General features: G+C 36.5%; 1 protein-coding gene across 1 annotated transcript in view; it reads right to left on the bottom strand.

Annotated features, from left to right (window-relative positions):
- Window positions 1-8,978: 8,978 nt before the first annotated feature.
- Window positions 8,979-18,890, bottom strand: part of MTF2 (metal response element binding transcription factor 2) — a 37,287-nt gene continuing 27,375 nt past the window's right edge. The window contains exons 6-14 of the mRNA XM_019530600.1: window positions 18,306-18,401; window positions 17,842-17,910; window positions 17,198-17,321; window positions 14,720-14,787; window positions 14,141-14,311; window positions 13,145-13,253; window positions 12,916-12,974; window positions 12,686-12,790; window positions 8,979-10,630 (exon numbers count right to left, since the gene is read on the bottom strand). Of these exons, the coding sequence (XP_019386145.1) occupies window positions 10,276-10,630; window positions 12,686-12,790; window positions 12,916-12,974; window positions 13,145-13,253; window positions 14,141-14,311; window positions 14,720-14,787; window positions 17,198-17,321; window positions 17,842-17,910; window positions 18,306-18,401 (1,156 nt within the window). The 3' untranslated portion in view covers window positions 8,979-10,275. The remainder of the gene's footprint in view (window positions 10,631-12,685; window positions 12,791-12,915; window positions 12,975-13,144; window positions 13,254-14,140; window positions 14,312-14,719; window positions 14,788-17,197; window positions 17,322-17,841; window positions 17,911-18,305; window positions 18,402-18,890) is intronic.

The following is an 18,890-nucleotide window of genomic DNA, read 5'->3' on the forward strand; positions in this document are numbered from 1 at the left end:
TGTTTGTGTACTTGTAATATTTGTAGGAAGAGCACTGCATCTGTGCTTTTTACTCTTGTGGTTTGATCCCAGAAGGGATGGAGCAGAATAAGTTAGTGATGACTACAGTAAGCATTAAGGGTATACAGCAGACAACAGCAATGCTCAGTATCTTGCAAGACTGAGCAAGTTTTGTAATATTAGCATGCAGCCTGACTGCTCAGTAATGCTTTATGACTTGGGCAATCTTACAATTCAAGTCAGTACAAAGACTGGACTTCCCAAATTGTTGTTTTGTTAACAAAGCAAGTGTCACTTCACATCTCCAAGGCAGGGGTCAGCAACCAATGGTCTGTGTGCCAGATCCAGCACAGCAGACTTGTTCTCAGGGAGCTGTGCCCCTCCCCTACAGCTCTCCAGTGTCTGAGCTTTCCCCTTAGAGCAGAAAAGTTAGGAATCTGGTAGCCAGCCAGTGAAAGGAGAAGAGGGGTGGAGATGTCTGGCCTGCTATCAGCATAGATAGGCAAAAGGATGCCAAACCCTGCTTTAAATAGTAATACTTGTTAGTATCAGGTGAGTGGCAATGAATAAAGGAATTAAATCTGTGATGATAATCAAGTATCAAATGTTATTTAATATTTTGCCAAAATGCTATTTGATATCAAGTAATATCAGATACCCATCTTGCTTAAAATTCTGTAACATTTACAATACTCCCTTGTTACATTTCTTTTCTTAAGAGATCTCCCCTACAAATGTAGCCAATCAAATGCTACTCAAAAGACATCAAGTATCCACATTGTAGCCATATTGGTCTAGAGGAAAAGGCAATCAGAACTCATAGTAGAGATTAAATCTTTTATTAGACCGATTTTTGCAAAAAAAAAAAAAAAAAAAAAATTTTAAGGCATGTAAGTTCTCTTTTGAACCTATGTAATTCACAAAAACACTACTGAAGGAACAGCTAAAACTTTTAAGTTTCCATATTCATTATTACTCATCTGACTATATAAAGGGAGCCAGTACCAGGAGCAGCACTAGTATTGTTTTTTGAAAATATTGGTGGCACAAGGAAAAACACCTTACTCTGTCATTTTAATTTCATCTTAACCATAGAAGTAATATTTTTAGGGGCAAGGACAGTGAATAATACTTCCTCAGTTTTCATTGGTTCAAGAAGGTGGTGTACATTATAAATATCACTAAGATGAGACCCTACTTGTTTCAAGACTGCTGATAGACACAAAACAATGAAGAACAAGAGTAACAAACAGTATTCTATAATATAGTAATACGGAAGGATATCATCTTTTGTTAAATGAACTGAAAACTATGATTCATGCCAACAGAAATAAATTACTGACCTTTTCCTCTGTTCCCTTTACCATGCAAGAATACAGAAACATTGTGACATTGAGCTAGAAATCTGCGTGTGATTGGGCATATTTCTGTCCCCCCCAAAAAACAGGCAATATGGCATCCAGGATCAGTTGTGGAAAAGCTCCTCCTATTATCCATTTCCATTAAGCTGCATGAATGTGAAAGTGAACTATTTTTCTACAACTGTTAAAAATTAAATTCCCAAGTTTCCAAAGCAGAGTACATTATACACTACTGGGAAGGACTAGCCAGAGGCAAAAAAGGAATTACAGACAACTTAAGTGTGCAAATATGGTGATCATAAAATAATAAAAATAAAATGTTTATCCTCCATAAAACAGCCCAATTCCTGCATGAAGGAGTGGCTTTATGATGAACTATCAGTGTATTATACAACAGCAGGATCAGTCCAGCATTTGGGAAGAAAGAAAAATATAAGCCTATTTTCTCATTAAAGGCAAGGGTAAACATGCCACTAAAATCACAATAGCAGTCTGATGTAGCAACTGAAAAGAAGCAGGGTGTTTTGTCGTTATCATCAAAACACACGATTAGTTCATGTCACATTCCATGGAAACTGATAAATCACTCAAAATAATGTTTAAAAAGGCATTTAAAAAGATAAAAGCCAGATAAACTAGACAAATATTGTTTCTCTAGAATATTGTTTAACTTGGTGAGAGATCTGACAGATTCTTTAATTTACCACTTTTCAAGAGTGGGGGGGGGGGGTATCGCAACCCAGAGGGTCTCTCTTATGGTGCTCTGCCAGTGGATACATTCTCTAATGTAAGTGCAAACTCATTTGGTCCCAGAATCTGAACTGAAAATTACTGTGAGCCAGGCCCAGATCAGGGCTTCTCGCTATGGCTGTCTACGTCACTGTGTCAGTATCAGTAGCCAAGGAGTTGATGCAGACATCACTCCACAAGGAGCCTCAGCTGCCAGAGAGTCGCAGTGTCTGTGTAGCCCCAGACAGGGAGTGGACACTGCTGGTTTTAGTCAGCAGCAGTGACAAAAAACAAAATTCTGCAGTGGCATTCACTTCCTGTATGATGGCCATGCTGAAAACTGAGCCTGATAGTCACAGCAGTGGAGTTGAGTAGCTGTGAAACATTAACATTTTGGCTTACAACAACCACAGTGAAAACCCCTATGGGTCGGATGACCCAGCTCCATGGGCTGGACACAGGCCACATATTCGACACCAAAGATCTGAGCTCTTCTATTATACTGTCTGAAATCATTAAATATTAAAATCAGGCTAAATGTGGAGAGCAAGCATAACTCCATGACTCTCCAAAGCTTATAACTTTACTTAAGATTCTTATTATTATGACTATTACCAGTTGTGCTAAAACTTTTTAAAAATTAATAAATAGTTTTAACCACTACTGCTTCCTTACAAGGGCTGTAAGAGACAGCTGAGCTTGTTTATACCTCAAAACACAGGCCATTTACAGGCCATGTTTGGTTTCTACCAGGGTAATTGCCATTTTCCCAGTAGAAAACCAAAGAGTGCAGGAATTAAAGTTTGTCTCCCAGTGCAAAAAGGGCTATTCCAAAAGAAAAATCAACCTAGGAATGCAATTTTCAGACACCAACAACAGTCTACTATTTGTATAGCTATCAACTACCTCCAGAACCTTCAGCCTACAAAACTTCTCCCCAGGGAACATAAACCACTGATCCACATACAGAAAAAGAACAAACATTTCTTACCTAGCAGCAGCAAACAAAAGAAAATAAGCCCAACTTCCAGTAGATATTTACAGTGCAATGTCACAATGATGAGGTGCTAAACTTGCACTGGGAGAGAGGGAGAGAACATATGATACATGTATCTGCACAACTTTGATTCCAGACTTGTGTAAGAATCACTTCAAATCAATGAAATGTATAAAGTAAATGCAATACCTATGCAAGTGTTTACTTTCCTCTTCTACAAAGATGGTTCTTCATAAATTTGTTAAGGCTTCCTCATTCCCTCAATGCTGTGTTGAACTGACCCTAGAGTATTTAATTTTATTTACCAAAAATCCTTAAAACCTATACACATCTGGACAAAAAAAGAGAAAAAAGATTACACAAATAATGTTACTGTAGTGATTGAGTCCAAATATATGAACCATTGATAATTAAGAGTAACCAACTAGTTTCAGAGCTTTTTTTTCCTTCTGAAGAGACAAAGGCCCCAAGATAGAAATAATAAAAATAAAAAGGCAGTTTCTTCAGTTTTTTTAGCACATGCAGTGAAATCAGAATTTATTTAGCCCTTCAGAGCAATATGTAATGCAGAGTAGGCAAGACAGGAAGCCAGTTAACCACAGTTACTGTTATGAAAAGGATAGTTCCCTTTTCTGAAGTGCTTAAAAATTAATGAGCTATAGATACTAATAATTAAGGTCCTACATGACATTGTTTGACATGCTAATTAGACACTGAGAGAATTAAGATGAATAAACTAATTTTAATTAGTTATCTGCAAAATGGATATTATCCCAATATTTTAATTTAAACATAATCAAGATACTGTAAGCATACTGCCATACTTCCTCTGCTCCTCTCCCAGTGTATAGGTAACAGTTAAAAGAGGTAAGCCATGTGCCTTTACTTGTCCCAAAGCAAAATTCTTATTTAGAAAGGACATCTCACTGAGTACTTGTTGTTGTATCCTTCAGGTGCCCGTAGGCAGCGATCAGAGAACTGACTTAAATGATACCTTGATGTTAGGGAGTTGGAACAAAAGGTTTTGGAGAGGATTTTAAAACAGTCTGTATGCATGCCAATCTTGCCAGCCTCTGACTGTACCTTAACTAGTATCTTCTGAAACTACAGTACAACCTATATCTGAGTCTATATGCTCTCTCTTGAACACATTTCCTTTTCAAACCCGCCAGAGTTTTTTTAAATTTATGAGGTAAGTTAAAATAAAAAAGAAGCTGCATCTCAGTATGCGTTCCAGAGTTAAGGGACACAGAAAAATCAGCCCGCCCTTCCTTCTTCTCTCAATAGCTTCCTATTGAATCAATATATGCTAAAATTAAATATATCCTGTTAATGTTGTATTGACCTGTTTACATATTACAGAGTAGCTCCTGTGACAGATTTCTCTCTGGGTCAGCCTTATTTTAGGTTAAGAATGAATTTAAAGATAAGACTAAAATGTGTTAACAAATTGCTTGCCACCATAAGTAATAATAAAATCAGTTAAAAGCCAGCTGGCATTTCCAAAACAGATAATCATACATCCAAATTTCCATTTGGCAGGAATTTGGTTTCAAAATGAAAGGTAGAAATATTGTAGTTGCCTGTGGAAGGGAAAAGCTGAAGAAAAAAGAAGTTAAACAATCTACGTATTTCATTTGCTTATACCTTCATAACGGAGCAGTTTGGAAACCCTGGCTGGAGTAGTCCTCCTGGTGGAACTATGATCACCAGAAGCCACAGAACTCCTCACAGCAGGCTATATAATGGGGATGCCCTGATAACACAGTCCTTGAATCCTAGGCTGCCTAGAGCAATTAATAAAGCTCTAAGAAACCAGCACAACTAACTGCCATGTCCCTTCCTTCAATTTAGACTGCATCAGGTGTCGTGTGTACTGAAAATTAGAGAGTCTTTGATCCTCTCCATTCATTGCCATTTTTCAAGTCAAACACCGATTATGTGTAACTGGAGTATTCAAAACACATGGAGTTGCTCAGTAATGACAGTTGTAAAACTAAAAGATAGCTCAGTCAGTCTGTGCATTTAGATTTCAATCCAAACTTTGCATTCAGGGTGCAAAGTACATGCAAATCTTTTTGGTTCAAAAATAAGCTATTAAGCCTGTCTGAAAGTGTCACTGAGTAGGGAATATAAGTCTGCCAGGGGAACCGTTTGGTTCATTTAATTTGCTTTTTTTAAGGTTAATTTGGGATCATCTACCAAGAAAATATCAACTATCCTAGCTGTATGGGATGAGCTGGTAGCAGAACTCAGTGCCATGAACATTCTTTAATCCTTTTTTTTACATCACTCCTATTAAAAGCCTTAAAAAACAGCCTCCTTCACTGTGTGTGAAAATGGCAGCTAGTCACTTAGTTAAAACGACCAACGTTCAGAAAACAGGATGAGAAAAAAGGAAGTCAGGCCCACGTACTAACCAAATCAGGCATGGATTCCTGATCTAACTGATGGCTTCGACAGCTGCTGCTCAAAGACTGCAGAGAAGAAACATTTTGACAGTATACCATCTGGAATCCAGCTGCAGAGAGAAAAAACAGAAGGGTGGAAGATCAGAGTCTATACTTTGGAGAGGGTGAAACAAAAGCAAGCTCAACTGTATAGGTGGGATGGGAGTTAAATGAGAGAAGAGCTAAAATGAAGGAAGAAATAGTAGAAATAGTATGGAGGAATCTGGATCACGTCATATATGGAAACATACAGCAGATAAATCAGGTGTGCATGTACTGCAGCAGCTGTGTACACTGCATTTCTTGGCAAGTTTGCTGAAAGTCAGCATTAAGTTAAGCCTCATGCAAGTACGACTGACATCCTAAAATTAGATACAGAAATTTACACTAATTAAAAACTATGGCAATACTAATCATACATTTCCCAGATGCAATTTTTAGTTTAACACGTGAGCTAAACCTTCCCCCAAAACTGAAAGCCTATACACATGATTACAGAAGCCAATTACCCCAGTGCTTACCTCAGAAAAACTTAAATGCAAGTTTCATAATCTGTCAGCATGAGCATGATGCTCAATACACAGTATGGTTTTGCTATTTGCCTTCTGATTCCCCCTCCCCACTTCAAAACTGTCTTTCTACAAAGCATCACTTTTTAAATAAAAAAGCCCCTAAGCTGTAGTCTTCCCAACTCCTTTCCTTTCCTACCCCATTAAATGAAGATTTTTATCTACTCCCCTCCCTTAATGCACCCATTCTCCAGCATCCCCACCTTGTCCCTTCTCAACGTCCGACTCTTCAGTTTCCTCTGCTTCAAAATACAAAGTTTGACCACTTTATAACCATTATCCTTCTTCTATTTATTTCCAAATATCTAGTTACCTGGAACTTCTGTCTTCCAATTCCATCCAACCAGTGCTCTCCAATCTAACTTTTGTTCCTTCTAATCCATTGTAACAATTGCCAAATGTGCAATAACCTCTTTCTGGCCTAAGCTCAGTTTCCCATCCTCATCCTTGACCTGTCAGCTGCCTGTGACAGGGGCAAAGCTTTTTCTGAAAAAAAAAAGTGTTGCTTACCCTCAGTATCCATGACTTCTCTCCATTTTATTTTTGCCCCTCACTGCTCTATCATCTCATTTCTCCCTCCAAATCTTTTACAAACAGAAGGGAATTCTTTGGGGTCAGTCCTGCTTCTCCAATTCTTAGGTGATCTCATTTGCAAAAGAAAAAAAAAAAAGAAAAAGTCAGGTAACTCTATACATATCACCTCACAGATCTCTCTCCACTCTTGACCTCTCATTCTTGAAACCAAAATCTGAGCCTAAATTCTCTCCTGAAAGTCCAGCCATCCATTTGAACTCAACATAGCCAAAACTGAGCTCCTGAATTTTTTGTATTATGCCTCTCTCGCTGTAGACATCATCCTTCCTGTTACTCAGACCACTTCATTCTACATAGCATTTGGACGATCTAGACTTTGCTATCCATGCACAAAGTTAAATTCCCTAGTTGAGGTGTCCATCATTTTGTGTCCTGACTCTTGCAGTCTTGCAAAATTTTCTCTCTGCCTACATTTGTTTATTCAAAAAGGCTATGGAGAAGATGACTTTTCTAGGCTGTTGCTCTTACCACGTCAGCCTTCCCTATGCATCCATTCACTTTTGGCTCCACCTTCTTCACCATGAGCTACCTTTATTCACTTTCAAATTTCTTTACTGTTTATTTCTGTCATATCTTCTCTTACACAGCATCAAGATGTGGCATGAAGCAAAGCATCTACAAAGTAAGATTGCCAATTTTTTAAAATTTTCCAAGTCCCTCATGCTTTCTCTCATGAATCCCACAATGCACACAAAGACTTACTCACAAGTAAGCTACTTCCCAAAGCTACTTCTCCCCTTCAAATCCCTCCTTGAAATGTTTCTATTTTGATGCCTCCAAAATGCAAAAGTTAAACAAATGGCTTGCTGTGAGCAGTTTTTCCAGGCTGACCAATAATTTGTTTCTTTTTGCCCATAGTACTTTATCTTTCTGATGCAAGAGAAGGGACTGTCTCTGTTACTTGTTCATACATTGTCTAATACAACTGGCCCTGGTTTCTAGATACTACTGTACTACAAATAAAGACGTAACCCTGTGCAAAGACTTTGTTCATAAAAGTATTAATTAGTCATGCAAGGAAAAGGTTGCAAAAACTCGGTGAACGTGCATAAGAAATTAAACACTGACAATGACAAAGTCACACTAAAATCTAATGGTTATAAATAGTGATCTTTATCCCCCTGACAGTCCACAACTATGTATACTTAGGAACTGCATACAAAGGTAGCAAAGGATTCACAGATGAGAATCAACTTGCTCCAGTAGCATCGTTTCTTAGTCAAGTTTCCAGTTCATGTTCTCAAAACCAAAACATTTGCTGAAGGTATTAGAAAGACTTTCAGGAATCTAGTAAATACATCTAGGTTTATGTGCAAGGCACAAATCAAACTGGCTAGAGTGCAAGGGAAGACAGCATAAAGCACTAGTGTGTATTTCAGGTGAATACAGAAGCAAAACTCATTCTTCTCTCTTAAAAATACACACATTTAATGTCGGTCTCTTTTAATTCTAAGAAAAGCAATTCCAGAAATACAAACTGAACATCAGAGCCATGTCAACCACCGTAAAATGAAACAGACATTCACAACAGTTAAAGTCTATGGACAGTTTAGTTTGACAAATGTTCTCCCCCACAACTCCCAAGTACATTCCAATATTTATCTTAAAAAAGGAAGCATTACTGAAAATACTGCTGGTGTTCAGTTAGAATTAAATTAAAGGATTTGGGTAAAACAAAACAAGACAGAACAGGTGGTGTGAGTAAGGTTACAAAGGCTTTACATTTTGCATTACCCCAAGATATGAACATTCAAATGAATATGAACTTATGTTATCAAAATATTGCAGCTACAGGCAAGGCAACATTAAATTAATAGCTGAGGGTGTGAGAAAAAAAAGTAGAGAAGTTAAATAGAAGTGGCAATTTTTAATTAGCACTTTCGTAAAGCTCATTTATTACCTGGCCAACTACAAACCAAGCATAGGGCAACAAAGTTCTCTGCTTCCTTTGGCTATAAGGTGACAGAAAAATCATCTTTTGAAGATGCTCAAAACAGGCAATAATATTAAAAAGAGAGTCAAATAATCAAGTAATGGAATAAATAAGTAGCAACTCAGGCAGTACATTTTAAGCCACTATGTAATTAATAAACATTACATAATTTTATTTTGGTGGTGAGTTCCAAGTATGTAAGAAAAGAAGCTTCAAGCAGTAAGATAAAGAACCACCAAAATAAAAATATTCTTCTATTAACTCTTTGGCTAAAACCCCTCAAAAAAAAAAAAAAACAGACAAGAAATACATCTAATACTGGCAATAAACTGTGTGGGTTTTTTTTTTTTTTACAAATAAGATAAACTAACTTAGCAATTTAAAACTTGGTACATTTTTAAAAACAAAAGGAGGTAATGTTGTAATAAAAGCAGTAATGTTACTTAAAGTGGCAACATACTGTTTGTTGACCCTGTGCAACAATATACTTTGTTCATACTACATTTATCCAAACATGACTAACAATCACCATAGATATTGTAAGATTTTTTTATGAGATTCCCATCAACTTTTTTTTATTATTAAAAAACTGGGACACGATTTACAATCAATGGGCCACAAAAATCTTTAAAATACTTCTAGTAGAGTTTATGTTCAAAATATTCAAATCCTGCTTTATGGTTTTGAGCAGTTGATTTTTAAGGAAACTAATTGAGTACATTTTGAGGAGTATATGGAGATATCAATGACTGCATCCATTGTCAGAACACACTGCACTGATTTGACACTTTTCCTTAGTACATAGCAAGCAACAGCACCCAATAAAGCCTGAGAAGAAATGCTGCTGTAAATACTGCAACTATTCCTGATAAAAAAAAATTATGGGATTTATACTCCAAAAGCTGCCCGATCCCATAATTTGTATTGCATAGGTCACAATCACACATACACACACACACACAGAACGTGTGTGCATATATGTATATGCACACACACACGCATGCGCGCACAAGCACACACACACACAAAGAATATATTAAGACGACAACAAAGTCTAGTCACAGAGCAATTTACAGGCTCAATATATTTTTTCTTTTTTTTTCCTCTTTTTTCTCTTACACTTTGCTTGAAAGAAAACTTCAATATTATTTTACAGTCTTCAGTAGGCATTATATACACTGCACTTTAGGAAATCTAGAGGATATTGAAATAGAAATACATTTCTGCAAACATTTGGGTAAGAAAACAAACCAAGTTTCTCCAAAGATTTGTGCTATCTACATAATATTTTTCCTAATCACAAAACTGCGTCCATGGAATGTTCTCTAGAAAATGTCTTTTTTTAAAAAACATGCACATTAAGTAATTGTAACCCAAAATATTCCAACCTAAAACAATCTAACAATGCTCAGATTAAAAAATTTAAGTATCAGATCTGATTTTAAAAAGATACGTCTTTATTACAATAGTTGTAATGTTAAGAAGTACATGTTAAGGCTAAATTGGTTTGTTGGGGTTTTTTTGTTTTTTTTTTGTTTGTTTTTTTTAGAAACACATTAAAAGACACATCTCCTGCAGGGCTCCGGGTTAAAAACTGTACCTACAGATGACAGTGCAGTGAACATAATGTTCAGTCCTACAGTCAGGATGCAGTTGCTCCTTCCCACTCCACAAGATACTGCACCTTTCCATCAAGTGTCACCCGACGAGCCAAAACACGATATTTTTCACCACAAGCTATTCTACCTGCTGCACCAAAATAACTAGTAATTGAGTTCTTCAGATGATTGAGCTGTAATTCCTGATCTGCTAAATTATTAAGAATCTCTGTATTGAGTTCATCATATGGATAATCTTCTTTGCCTTCATCATCTTTTACAATTTCTGAATTCTGAGTCTGGAGTGCTTTTCTTGGAAAGCGACCTCTTCTCCTCAAATGTGGTATTGCAGCAGGCCAAGTTCTTCCTGTACGAGTCCTTTTTCTGGAGTCAGATAAGCTAGACAATATAAAAAAACACTAATATTACCTTGTAGAATATTACTTTACTTCAGCAATGCTTGTACCATTCTCATTAGTGATAAAGTTATTGGTATCTTATTTATCATTAGTATAATATCAAGAGTGCACATGGTGCTTTACATACAAACTCGTAGTCCAAAGCATTATCTACACAAGAAATTACAGCAGTTGAACTAAATTACTTTAAAAATTAACTTCAGGTAAACTGATGACAAACGCATGTAGGCTCCTACTCTAGAATGATTTTTTTGGTTTAGCTTATGCTCATTCTTAAAAATCACCATTCAAACAAAAAATTATATCATCCTCCAAAGGGAACTGCACCAGCTTCATTTTAGCAGTTTAAATTCACATTTTAAATTAAGGTGAAATTTTTAGGGAGACGAGCCCTCTGTTACAACCCACAATACAGTATATTCCATTTAAGCGCATGGTTTTAGGATTGAACGAGGTTTTGCATGCAACAGTTATGCACTTATATTGCCCTCCTCAAAAAAAAAAAAAAAAAAAACAACTGGGCAGAGCAGTTTACTTAGCCAAACTTAATGTAAACAATCAATACTTTTTAAGTACACAGTGTTACCAGTAGTATAGTAAGACCAGCCCCAAACCAACTAGGTTCTCCTCCTTTTCAAAGTTACTAACAACCACTGTTGGGACTATTATTAGAATCCATAGATACAAGGGCAACTAATCTGTTTCGGGGTTGCTAACATGGCAGCATTTATGGAGTCATAATTACAGCCTGCAATGTGCATCTGGGACCTGATATTAGATAAAACTGTATACAACCAAACAAAACATATGACACAAAAACTTTCCATTGGCAAATTGTTTGGAAATTATTTTTTTCCCCCAAATCTCTCTCTCTCCCCCTGCAAAAAACCTTTTAAAAGATCTTCTATATTGTTAGTGTGTGTCAATACAATTTTACATTTCTGATCACTGACAGCCTTTATCTCCCCCACATGACCCCAAGCAATTTCTAAATGCAAAGTTCAGAAAGACTAGCTGTACCAATGGCAAGGAAAAAAAAAAAAAAAAAGATTACAGAAGTAAGCACTAACCACAATTGCAGGTGTCAGGGACATAAGTCTTTGTTAAATTCATGTTTATATCTTGCACATGTTAGAATGGCATGTAGAGTAAGATGTTGTGTTTGGTAAGTTCCTTAAAAAATTGAAATTCCAAAGCTAAATGTATTTAAATGTTTGAAACTTTTCAAACAAACTTAAGAAAAAGCAAAAACCTAAATGCTGATTGTTTCCATAGCTATTAGCTATTACTTTTCAAAAGATCTTATTTAATGTACTGTGATTTAAGAATCGGCATTAGATTCTCAGAATTCACATGAAAATGATTCATAAAAAAAAAGTGTTTGGCAACTTTATAATAGAAAGAGGAAAATGAGATGCATTTGGAATCAGAAAACTAGGACGTGATTTGCAAGGGACCATCTCAACTGATAAAGAATTGTTAGGACTCCTAAATATGAATATGTATGGAGAGGACCTTTCCAAACAATAAATATTTACATACCATTCAGAAAAGTAGGCTGTACTTAAATAATAATTTAATCAATATTGAAATGCTCTACAATAATTGAAGTCCAAAATACACTGCATTTGATATCAGTTTAATGTAAACTGGGTATTTTTCTGAAGCGAATAAGAATTGTTATAACAAGTGCTTTCAAAAAGTTAACAGAAGTCTAATGTGAAGAAATGGTCATACTGCTAAGTTACTTCTCCTATAAATAGATTAAGTGCAGCTTGTATGTAACCATTAATCAGTAGTTAGTAACAACAGGAAGAATGGATAACAAGAAGAACAAATTCAATATTACAGCAAGTCTGACTAGAGCTCTACAGGATTCCTGAAACATAAATGCTGCTTTGCCTTAAAAGGCAAAGTTTTTCAAAAGCTTTCCCCTGCCTCTTCTTCAGAAAAACAGCATGGAGGAAATCAACACTTACCATGAGGTAAGTTATATTAGATATTTTAAAATGATACATACTACTCCCATAATTACCTATAATGTCGTGAAATGCTAGATGAGGTAGTTTCTTTTGTACTGGCAGCACCTGTGGATTCCACATCTGAGGTATTAGATGAATGTGCAGTTCCATCAGCTCTCCTGAGATGCAAGATAATAGGACTGCCATGTAATGAAAGCAATCTAACTTTAAAAAAATCTGGTATTTCATAAGAAAAGGATAAACAAGATATCTTAGAATTGGCTTGAGGTCATTTCTCATTTACCCAACAGAGGAGGGCAAATCCAGGACTGGGGTCTCTACCACTGGAACTGGTTCCTTTTCCTAAGAGAAGGGAGAAAAAGAAAGTCACTTCAGACAGTTTCAAAAGACAGGTGATCAATTTTTGGAAAAAAAAACCAAAACAAAACAAAAACAGTTTAAATCATAGTGATCACAGTTCTGCTTAGGAGTGATATACTGCACTACAGGGAAAATATGATTCCAAAACTTACCAAAGAAGATGGCTCTGGAGTTTTGGGAATCATTTTTCTTGTATAGGGACCAGGGGGACGACCTACTGATTTTTTCTTCCCCTTCCTTTCTATACCATTAGTTACTTCCCTAGAAGAAACACAACATTTTGTTTACATAACTGGAGCGGTCATGTTCATAAAAGTTTCTCTAAACAAATTATTTTAAATTGTTACCCTTGTAAAACACAAATTTTATTAAACAAAAAGTTACAGATATTGCTTGTAGTGCAAACCAACATTGTTAGGAAATGGGTTAAGCTTAAGATTTTTTCCAGTAACATACAAAATTAACAGGAGTTGGTGTAAGAGTGCACATTAAACTGCTTGAACTCTCATGCAGAAAATTCAACTTTGATATAAACTGTTAATAAATTAAACACTGTTCCAAGATAATGACGTGTTGCACAAAAAGTAAATGGTTGTCCATAGTCTGGTTTACAACTTTAAATCCTACTTCCTATTTAGATTTATTGTTCAGGTAGTTACATAACAGAACTGAGCATAGAAAACCTATGTTTTAGTTACTATTCTTAACACTTCTAAATTTCACTATTTTTCAGCATAACAGCTTCAAAAGGGTAAAGTAAAATCAACCACAATCAAAATGCAGAACTAGCTATATCTATATGTTAATGGTTTAATAATGAACAGTTAGTAACATAATTTTAAAAAAATGAAGTTGATTATATTCTAGGCCTAGAAGTCAAGTTAGCTTTAAAAAAAAAAATGTTGTAAATGTCTAGTTGTTACTATGGGAAACTTTAAATTGTCACTGAAAAAATTAAAAATGATTAAATTTACAGGATCTACAAAACTGGCATGTTCCTTCTGCTTAGCAGTTATTAATACACTAACCCCAGAGATGTAGACGTGTGCTATATCATAATGGTAATGTTCATTTCGAGAGCTATTTCTGTAAAACCTCAGCACCACTACAATGATTACTAAAGTCACTGAGCTACTGACTTATTTTACCTTGTATCAGGTATTGGTTTAGATGATTTCCTGCCCTTAATTTTGAACTCATGAGATGTTCCTTCGGGTTCTTTCTCAGCCTTTAAAGCAGCATTTGGTGGCACTGGAGGAACACGAATTCTCAAGCCAAACAAATGCTTCTTTTTCTTTATTTCTTTTCCAGACATAAACCTAGATAATTTTAAAATAGTTCTTTTTAAATTCAGAATAAGAAGGCTATATAAAATCATTTTATACATATAGAAACTTTAAAGAGAGACAAACTAGAACCTTCTTTTTATATTACGCGCTTTTTTTCTATTTTATTTTCCTTCCTCCCCACCAGTACATGATGCCAACAGTGGAAAAAGGGATGGAAGCTAAAGCAGTTTTGCTAATGATTCATCTCCCATAGCTACCTCAACTATCATATGACATTAAAAGCTGAAAGAGATAATTTATCTAATAATAAAGTCATTTGAAGTCACCACTGATCATATTTCTGAGTAAATATTTTAAGGTGCCTGAGAATAGCAGAATCTACATTAGAATGAAAATTGAAGAGCAATTTAAATGGATAATAAAACCCAATCAACTTACATAGTCTTGTAATCATTTAATGCCTCCAGTACATGCTCATATCTTTCAGATTTTGGTGTGTCTGCCAGCTGTAAAGTATTGAGAAGTGATTCACCCTACAGAATTTTCAATAGTAAAAAAAACAAACTTGTTGACCTAAATGAAAGGTCCTTTAAGAGTATAGGTTCAGATTTATAGTAAGCTTTAGAATACTATTTGTTACTGAAGTTGCTTTACTCCTAACCCTGTGTCATTATAAACAGAACCCCAGGTTTTCCATTGTTCTTCTACAACAGTATTTGCTGCAGTCTGCCCATCGCCAAAGAACGTGAACTTTAACATCGACCAGAATTTAGAGAGACGGAATATAAACCAAGGTTGTGTTGTTTTTCAGACTCTGTTGGCACCCTAAAACAAGAACTTGAGTAGTGACCTTGGAAAGACCCAAGATTTACCAAGGAAAAAAAAAAAAAAAAAAGAAGAGGGTGACTCAGGCTGTCCAACTTACAGTTGTTCAGCATTTCCACCTGCCCCCAAAGTGAAGAAGAGACATGGAGCCCTAGTCTTGATAATCTCTTAATTTCCAATTTTGCTCTACTGTCTTCACTATCTTACCTGAAGTGCTTTACAACAGGGGCTGTCAACTGGAGGTACATGCACCTCCAGGGGTACTTGGAAAGGTGCTAGGGAGTACACACAGGAGAATAGGGACCGAGTGCCACCATCTACCACCCTGCACCACTGCCTTCCAGAAGCAGGGCCAAGGAGTGTCAGGAGGGCAGTGGCTCCCCTCTGTGGGCCACACAGACACCACCTGGGTCAGCCAGATGCAAGGGGCTTACACGTGGCAGCCACTGCCATCATCCACCACCCTGCACCATTGCGTGCAAGCCTCTCCCACCCCGCACTCCGCATTTGGCTGCCACCACCAGAAGGGGTACACTCCTTAAAAGAAGGTTGAAAACCTCTACTTTATAACAAAGAGTGCTCAACCTCCAGAACCATTGCATCTAGTCTGAGGGGCTCCCCCCTGGGAAATTTGGTGGCATGGGCAAGGTGGCCATTAATACAGTGACTCTACCCACACCAAATTCCTTAATCCCACACTGCCAGTTGCAGCTGGGTCCCACCCCCGCCCCTGCATCTGGGTCACAGGCTGGGCACCACTCCCCTCCCCCCAACTAGGGGCCAATTTGGGGCAGGCCATGCCCCTCTTCACCCCCCCCAGGGCCAAGTGGCAGCTGGGCTGCCTCAGTTCTCTCCACATGGCTCCACAGCACCCAACGCACCGGCCCCAGTGCCAGATTGGGACTACCAGTGGGATCTGGCTAGCAGACAGAAAGGATACTGCCCATCCAGCCCACTGGGGAAAAAGCTGAGCAACTCTCAACATTTGGTCTTTAAATGGAAAGCAAGCAACTTCCTTCGGAAGTCTAAATGTATTGCCACTTAACCAACTGGAAGTACCCTTAAAAAAAGAAAGCCAATGTCTCTCACTTTATACCCTGTTTGAATGCTTACTCATCAAGATTCTGCTTAGATTGGAAAACAGTTAAATGACAAGTTACATAAGTTGGTCTAATAAAAGATAACAGATTTACCCAAAAGAACTTTTTCTGCCCATGTCCTTAGACCAACACAGCTACAACCTACACCCCTGTAAATTATTTACTCCTGTTCCACTTCTGCCCAATACTAAAAAATCAAAAGTCAAAATCAGACATAAAACCTACTTTTCAGGCAGAGTAAGCATTCCAAAGCCATGTAGCCAGCTGGAATATTCAATTTTTTCATAAAACTTTATTCAAAAGATATGAAAGAGTAAGAGCCACAGCATTCTCTGCTCTTGTGCTTATCTTTTGAACCTTAAATTAATAAATAATGCATAAATGAATTAATGCATTATTTGAGCAAAAAAGTCCTAAAAACCTTCTAAATATAATCTAAAAGTCATGATTACAAGATGACTTTTTTTTTTTTTTTAAAATTGCTGTACAACTAAAAGGCTCTCCAGGTGAGAATTTCCACAGCTGTCTAAGACTGGATTATCTACTAAAGGGTTTACTTAGAAAAAGGTAGCAACTGTTATGTATCAGGTTCTAAGCTACATAAAAATCAGACAATCAAGATGAAATATGTTCAAGTGTACAAAATACATTTGACGGGGTTCAAAACTTTTAAAAATATTCTCATGTATTTGTCAACTATCCTAGCTATTAATTTTGTACTTACTATGATGCCCAGAAAGGGAAGACTGATATATGCTCTCTCTAAAATCAGCAGGGATCCAGGTTTTCCATTTGCCATGGAAAAACATGGATTTTCTCCTTTAAAGAAAAATTGCCGACCTAAGTTTCTTGGTTTTTTAAACTAACATTTTAAAAGTAAGAAGGGACCATTATAATTATCTAGCATAACACAGTCCACTAACTCACTCAGTTGTTTTGTGACTGTTTTGGCTGAAGTAACGCAAAAGATTAGAATATTTCAACTACCTACCTCACCAGGATGCAATCGATCCCAGTTTTCATTAATGTATGCCATAAGTTCAAGTTCCGAATCAAAGTATTTCTTCTTATGAATAACACTTAGGTTGTAAAGACATAGATGTGCTATATCTACCCTAGAATTCAAAAATATTGGATCAGGAAATTGATGGTTATTTCTTTAGTTCATACGCTTTGAACAAAGCTTACCCCAAAACTGTTGGCCTCACTTGACTAAAAAGTCTCTCAAAAAATTTCCAGGAACATAAGTCTGCAGTTAAACCACCTTTCTGGAGGATTTTTCTTCTTTGTACCATTTTCATCCAACGTCCAGCATCACGGTTATGATGTTATTTTAGTTCCAAAGTTTCTTTGCATCTTATATCATTTAAATGATGCAGATTTAATGCATTTTCCCTGCAGCTAATTAACACTTAATGTTTTTATTTTAAAGTGATTAAATTTCTGAGTAACCTTCATTTCTATAGAAATGCCAAAGTTACTCACTTCTCATAAAACTTTATTCTGATGCATCTTAAAATGCCAACTGCTATGTGCACTGTGTTTAATTGTCCACTGGCAGAACGCTATAATCAAAGATCCTGGTTAGCCTCTGGAGCAGGGTATTGCATGCGTTTTCTTTTATGCTGTACTTACCATCGCAAGGGTAAACGTTTGAGGTATTCTGGTCCAGAACTGCAAACTGAGCAAATGAATGTATAAAACCTAACAAAAAACAAAATAAAATAAAATTAGTTAAATGCTTTATGGAAAGACTTAGTTGTAATCAAGTTGTAACATACACAATACCATAATTAGTCATCTACTGGTCACTCTACAGAGCCTCTGAATTTTTAAGCAACTATGTACTGCAAACCTGTCCACACATCTAACTCACAGTTAAGCCAATCACAGTTTTAATCAACTGCTCGAGGAAGAGCCAGAAAGCCAAAAAAAACCTCTCTCAATTTTGTAATATAATTCTACATAAAAGTATATGGAGACGTTGCTTAAGTTAAATGCACTGTTATTACAACAAAACCTATTAAATACACATGGAATATTTAACACCCAACATTTCAAACAAACACATAACAAAGAGTTGAGTTCAAGCTTCTTACCTGTCACCAAAAAGCATTGGCTTTTGGAGACACTGCACACAAGCTTCATGAAACCACTGTTTACATTTGCAACACTGCAGCATCTTTAAATACCAGCTTCACCAAAAGAAATTAAAAACAGCCAAGTGTTAAAAAAAACAAATTGTAGCAAATGCTCCACAAAACTGTATGGTCACATTATGTTAAGGGAGATTCTCAGGTCAAAGTTTATTTAAAATTTTTACAAGGTATCTATACTATACAACATCAAGGTATTTTTATCTGTTCCATCTAGAAACCTAGGAAACAGTCTACAAACAAGAGAAACAATCTGGTCTGTTTAATCCAGGGGTGTCAAAGATATGCCCCATGGTACTGCATGTGGATCAATGATTGGCCTCACACATTGCATGCGGGGTGCACACAGCACTACAGCCAGGTCACACACACCTGGTTTGCTGGCCCAGTCTGGCACACAAACTGGCCCCACACCCCTCATCTGGCCTGCAGAAACCAATGAATTTGATACCCTGGTTTAATCAGATGGGAGAAATGAGAACAATAAGTGGCTATAAAACATAAAATAATTTTAGTTTAAAAAAAAAA

The sequence above is a fragment of the Crocodylus porosus genome, unplaced genomic scaffold (assembly GCF_001723895.1).
Source record: "Crocodylus porosus isolate Cpor-Errol unplaced genomic scaffold, CroPor_comp1, whole genome shotgun sequence".
Classification (NCBI taxonomy): Eukaryota; Metazoa; Chordata; order Crocodylia; family Crocodylidae; genus Crocodylus; species Crocodylus porosus.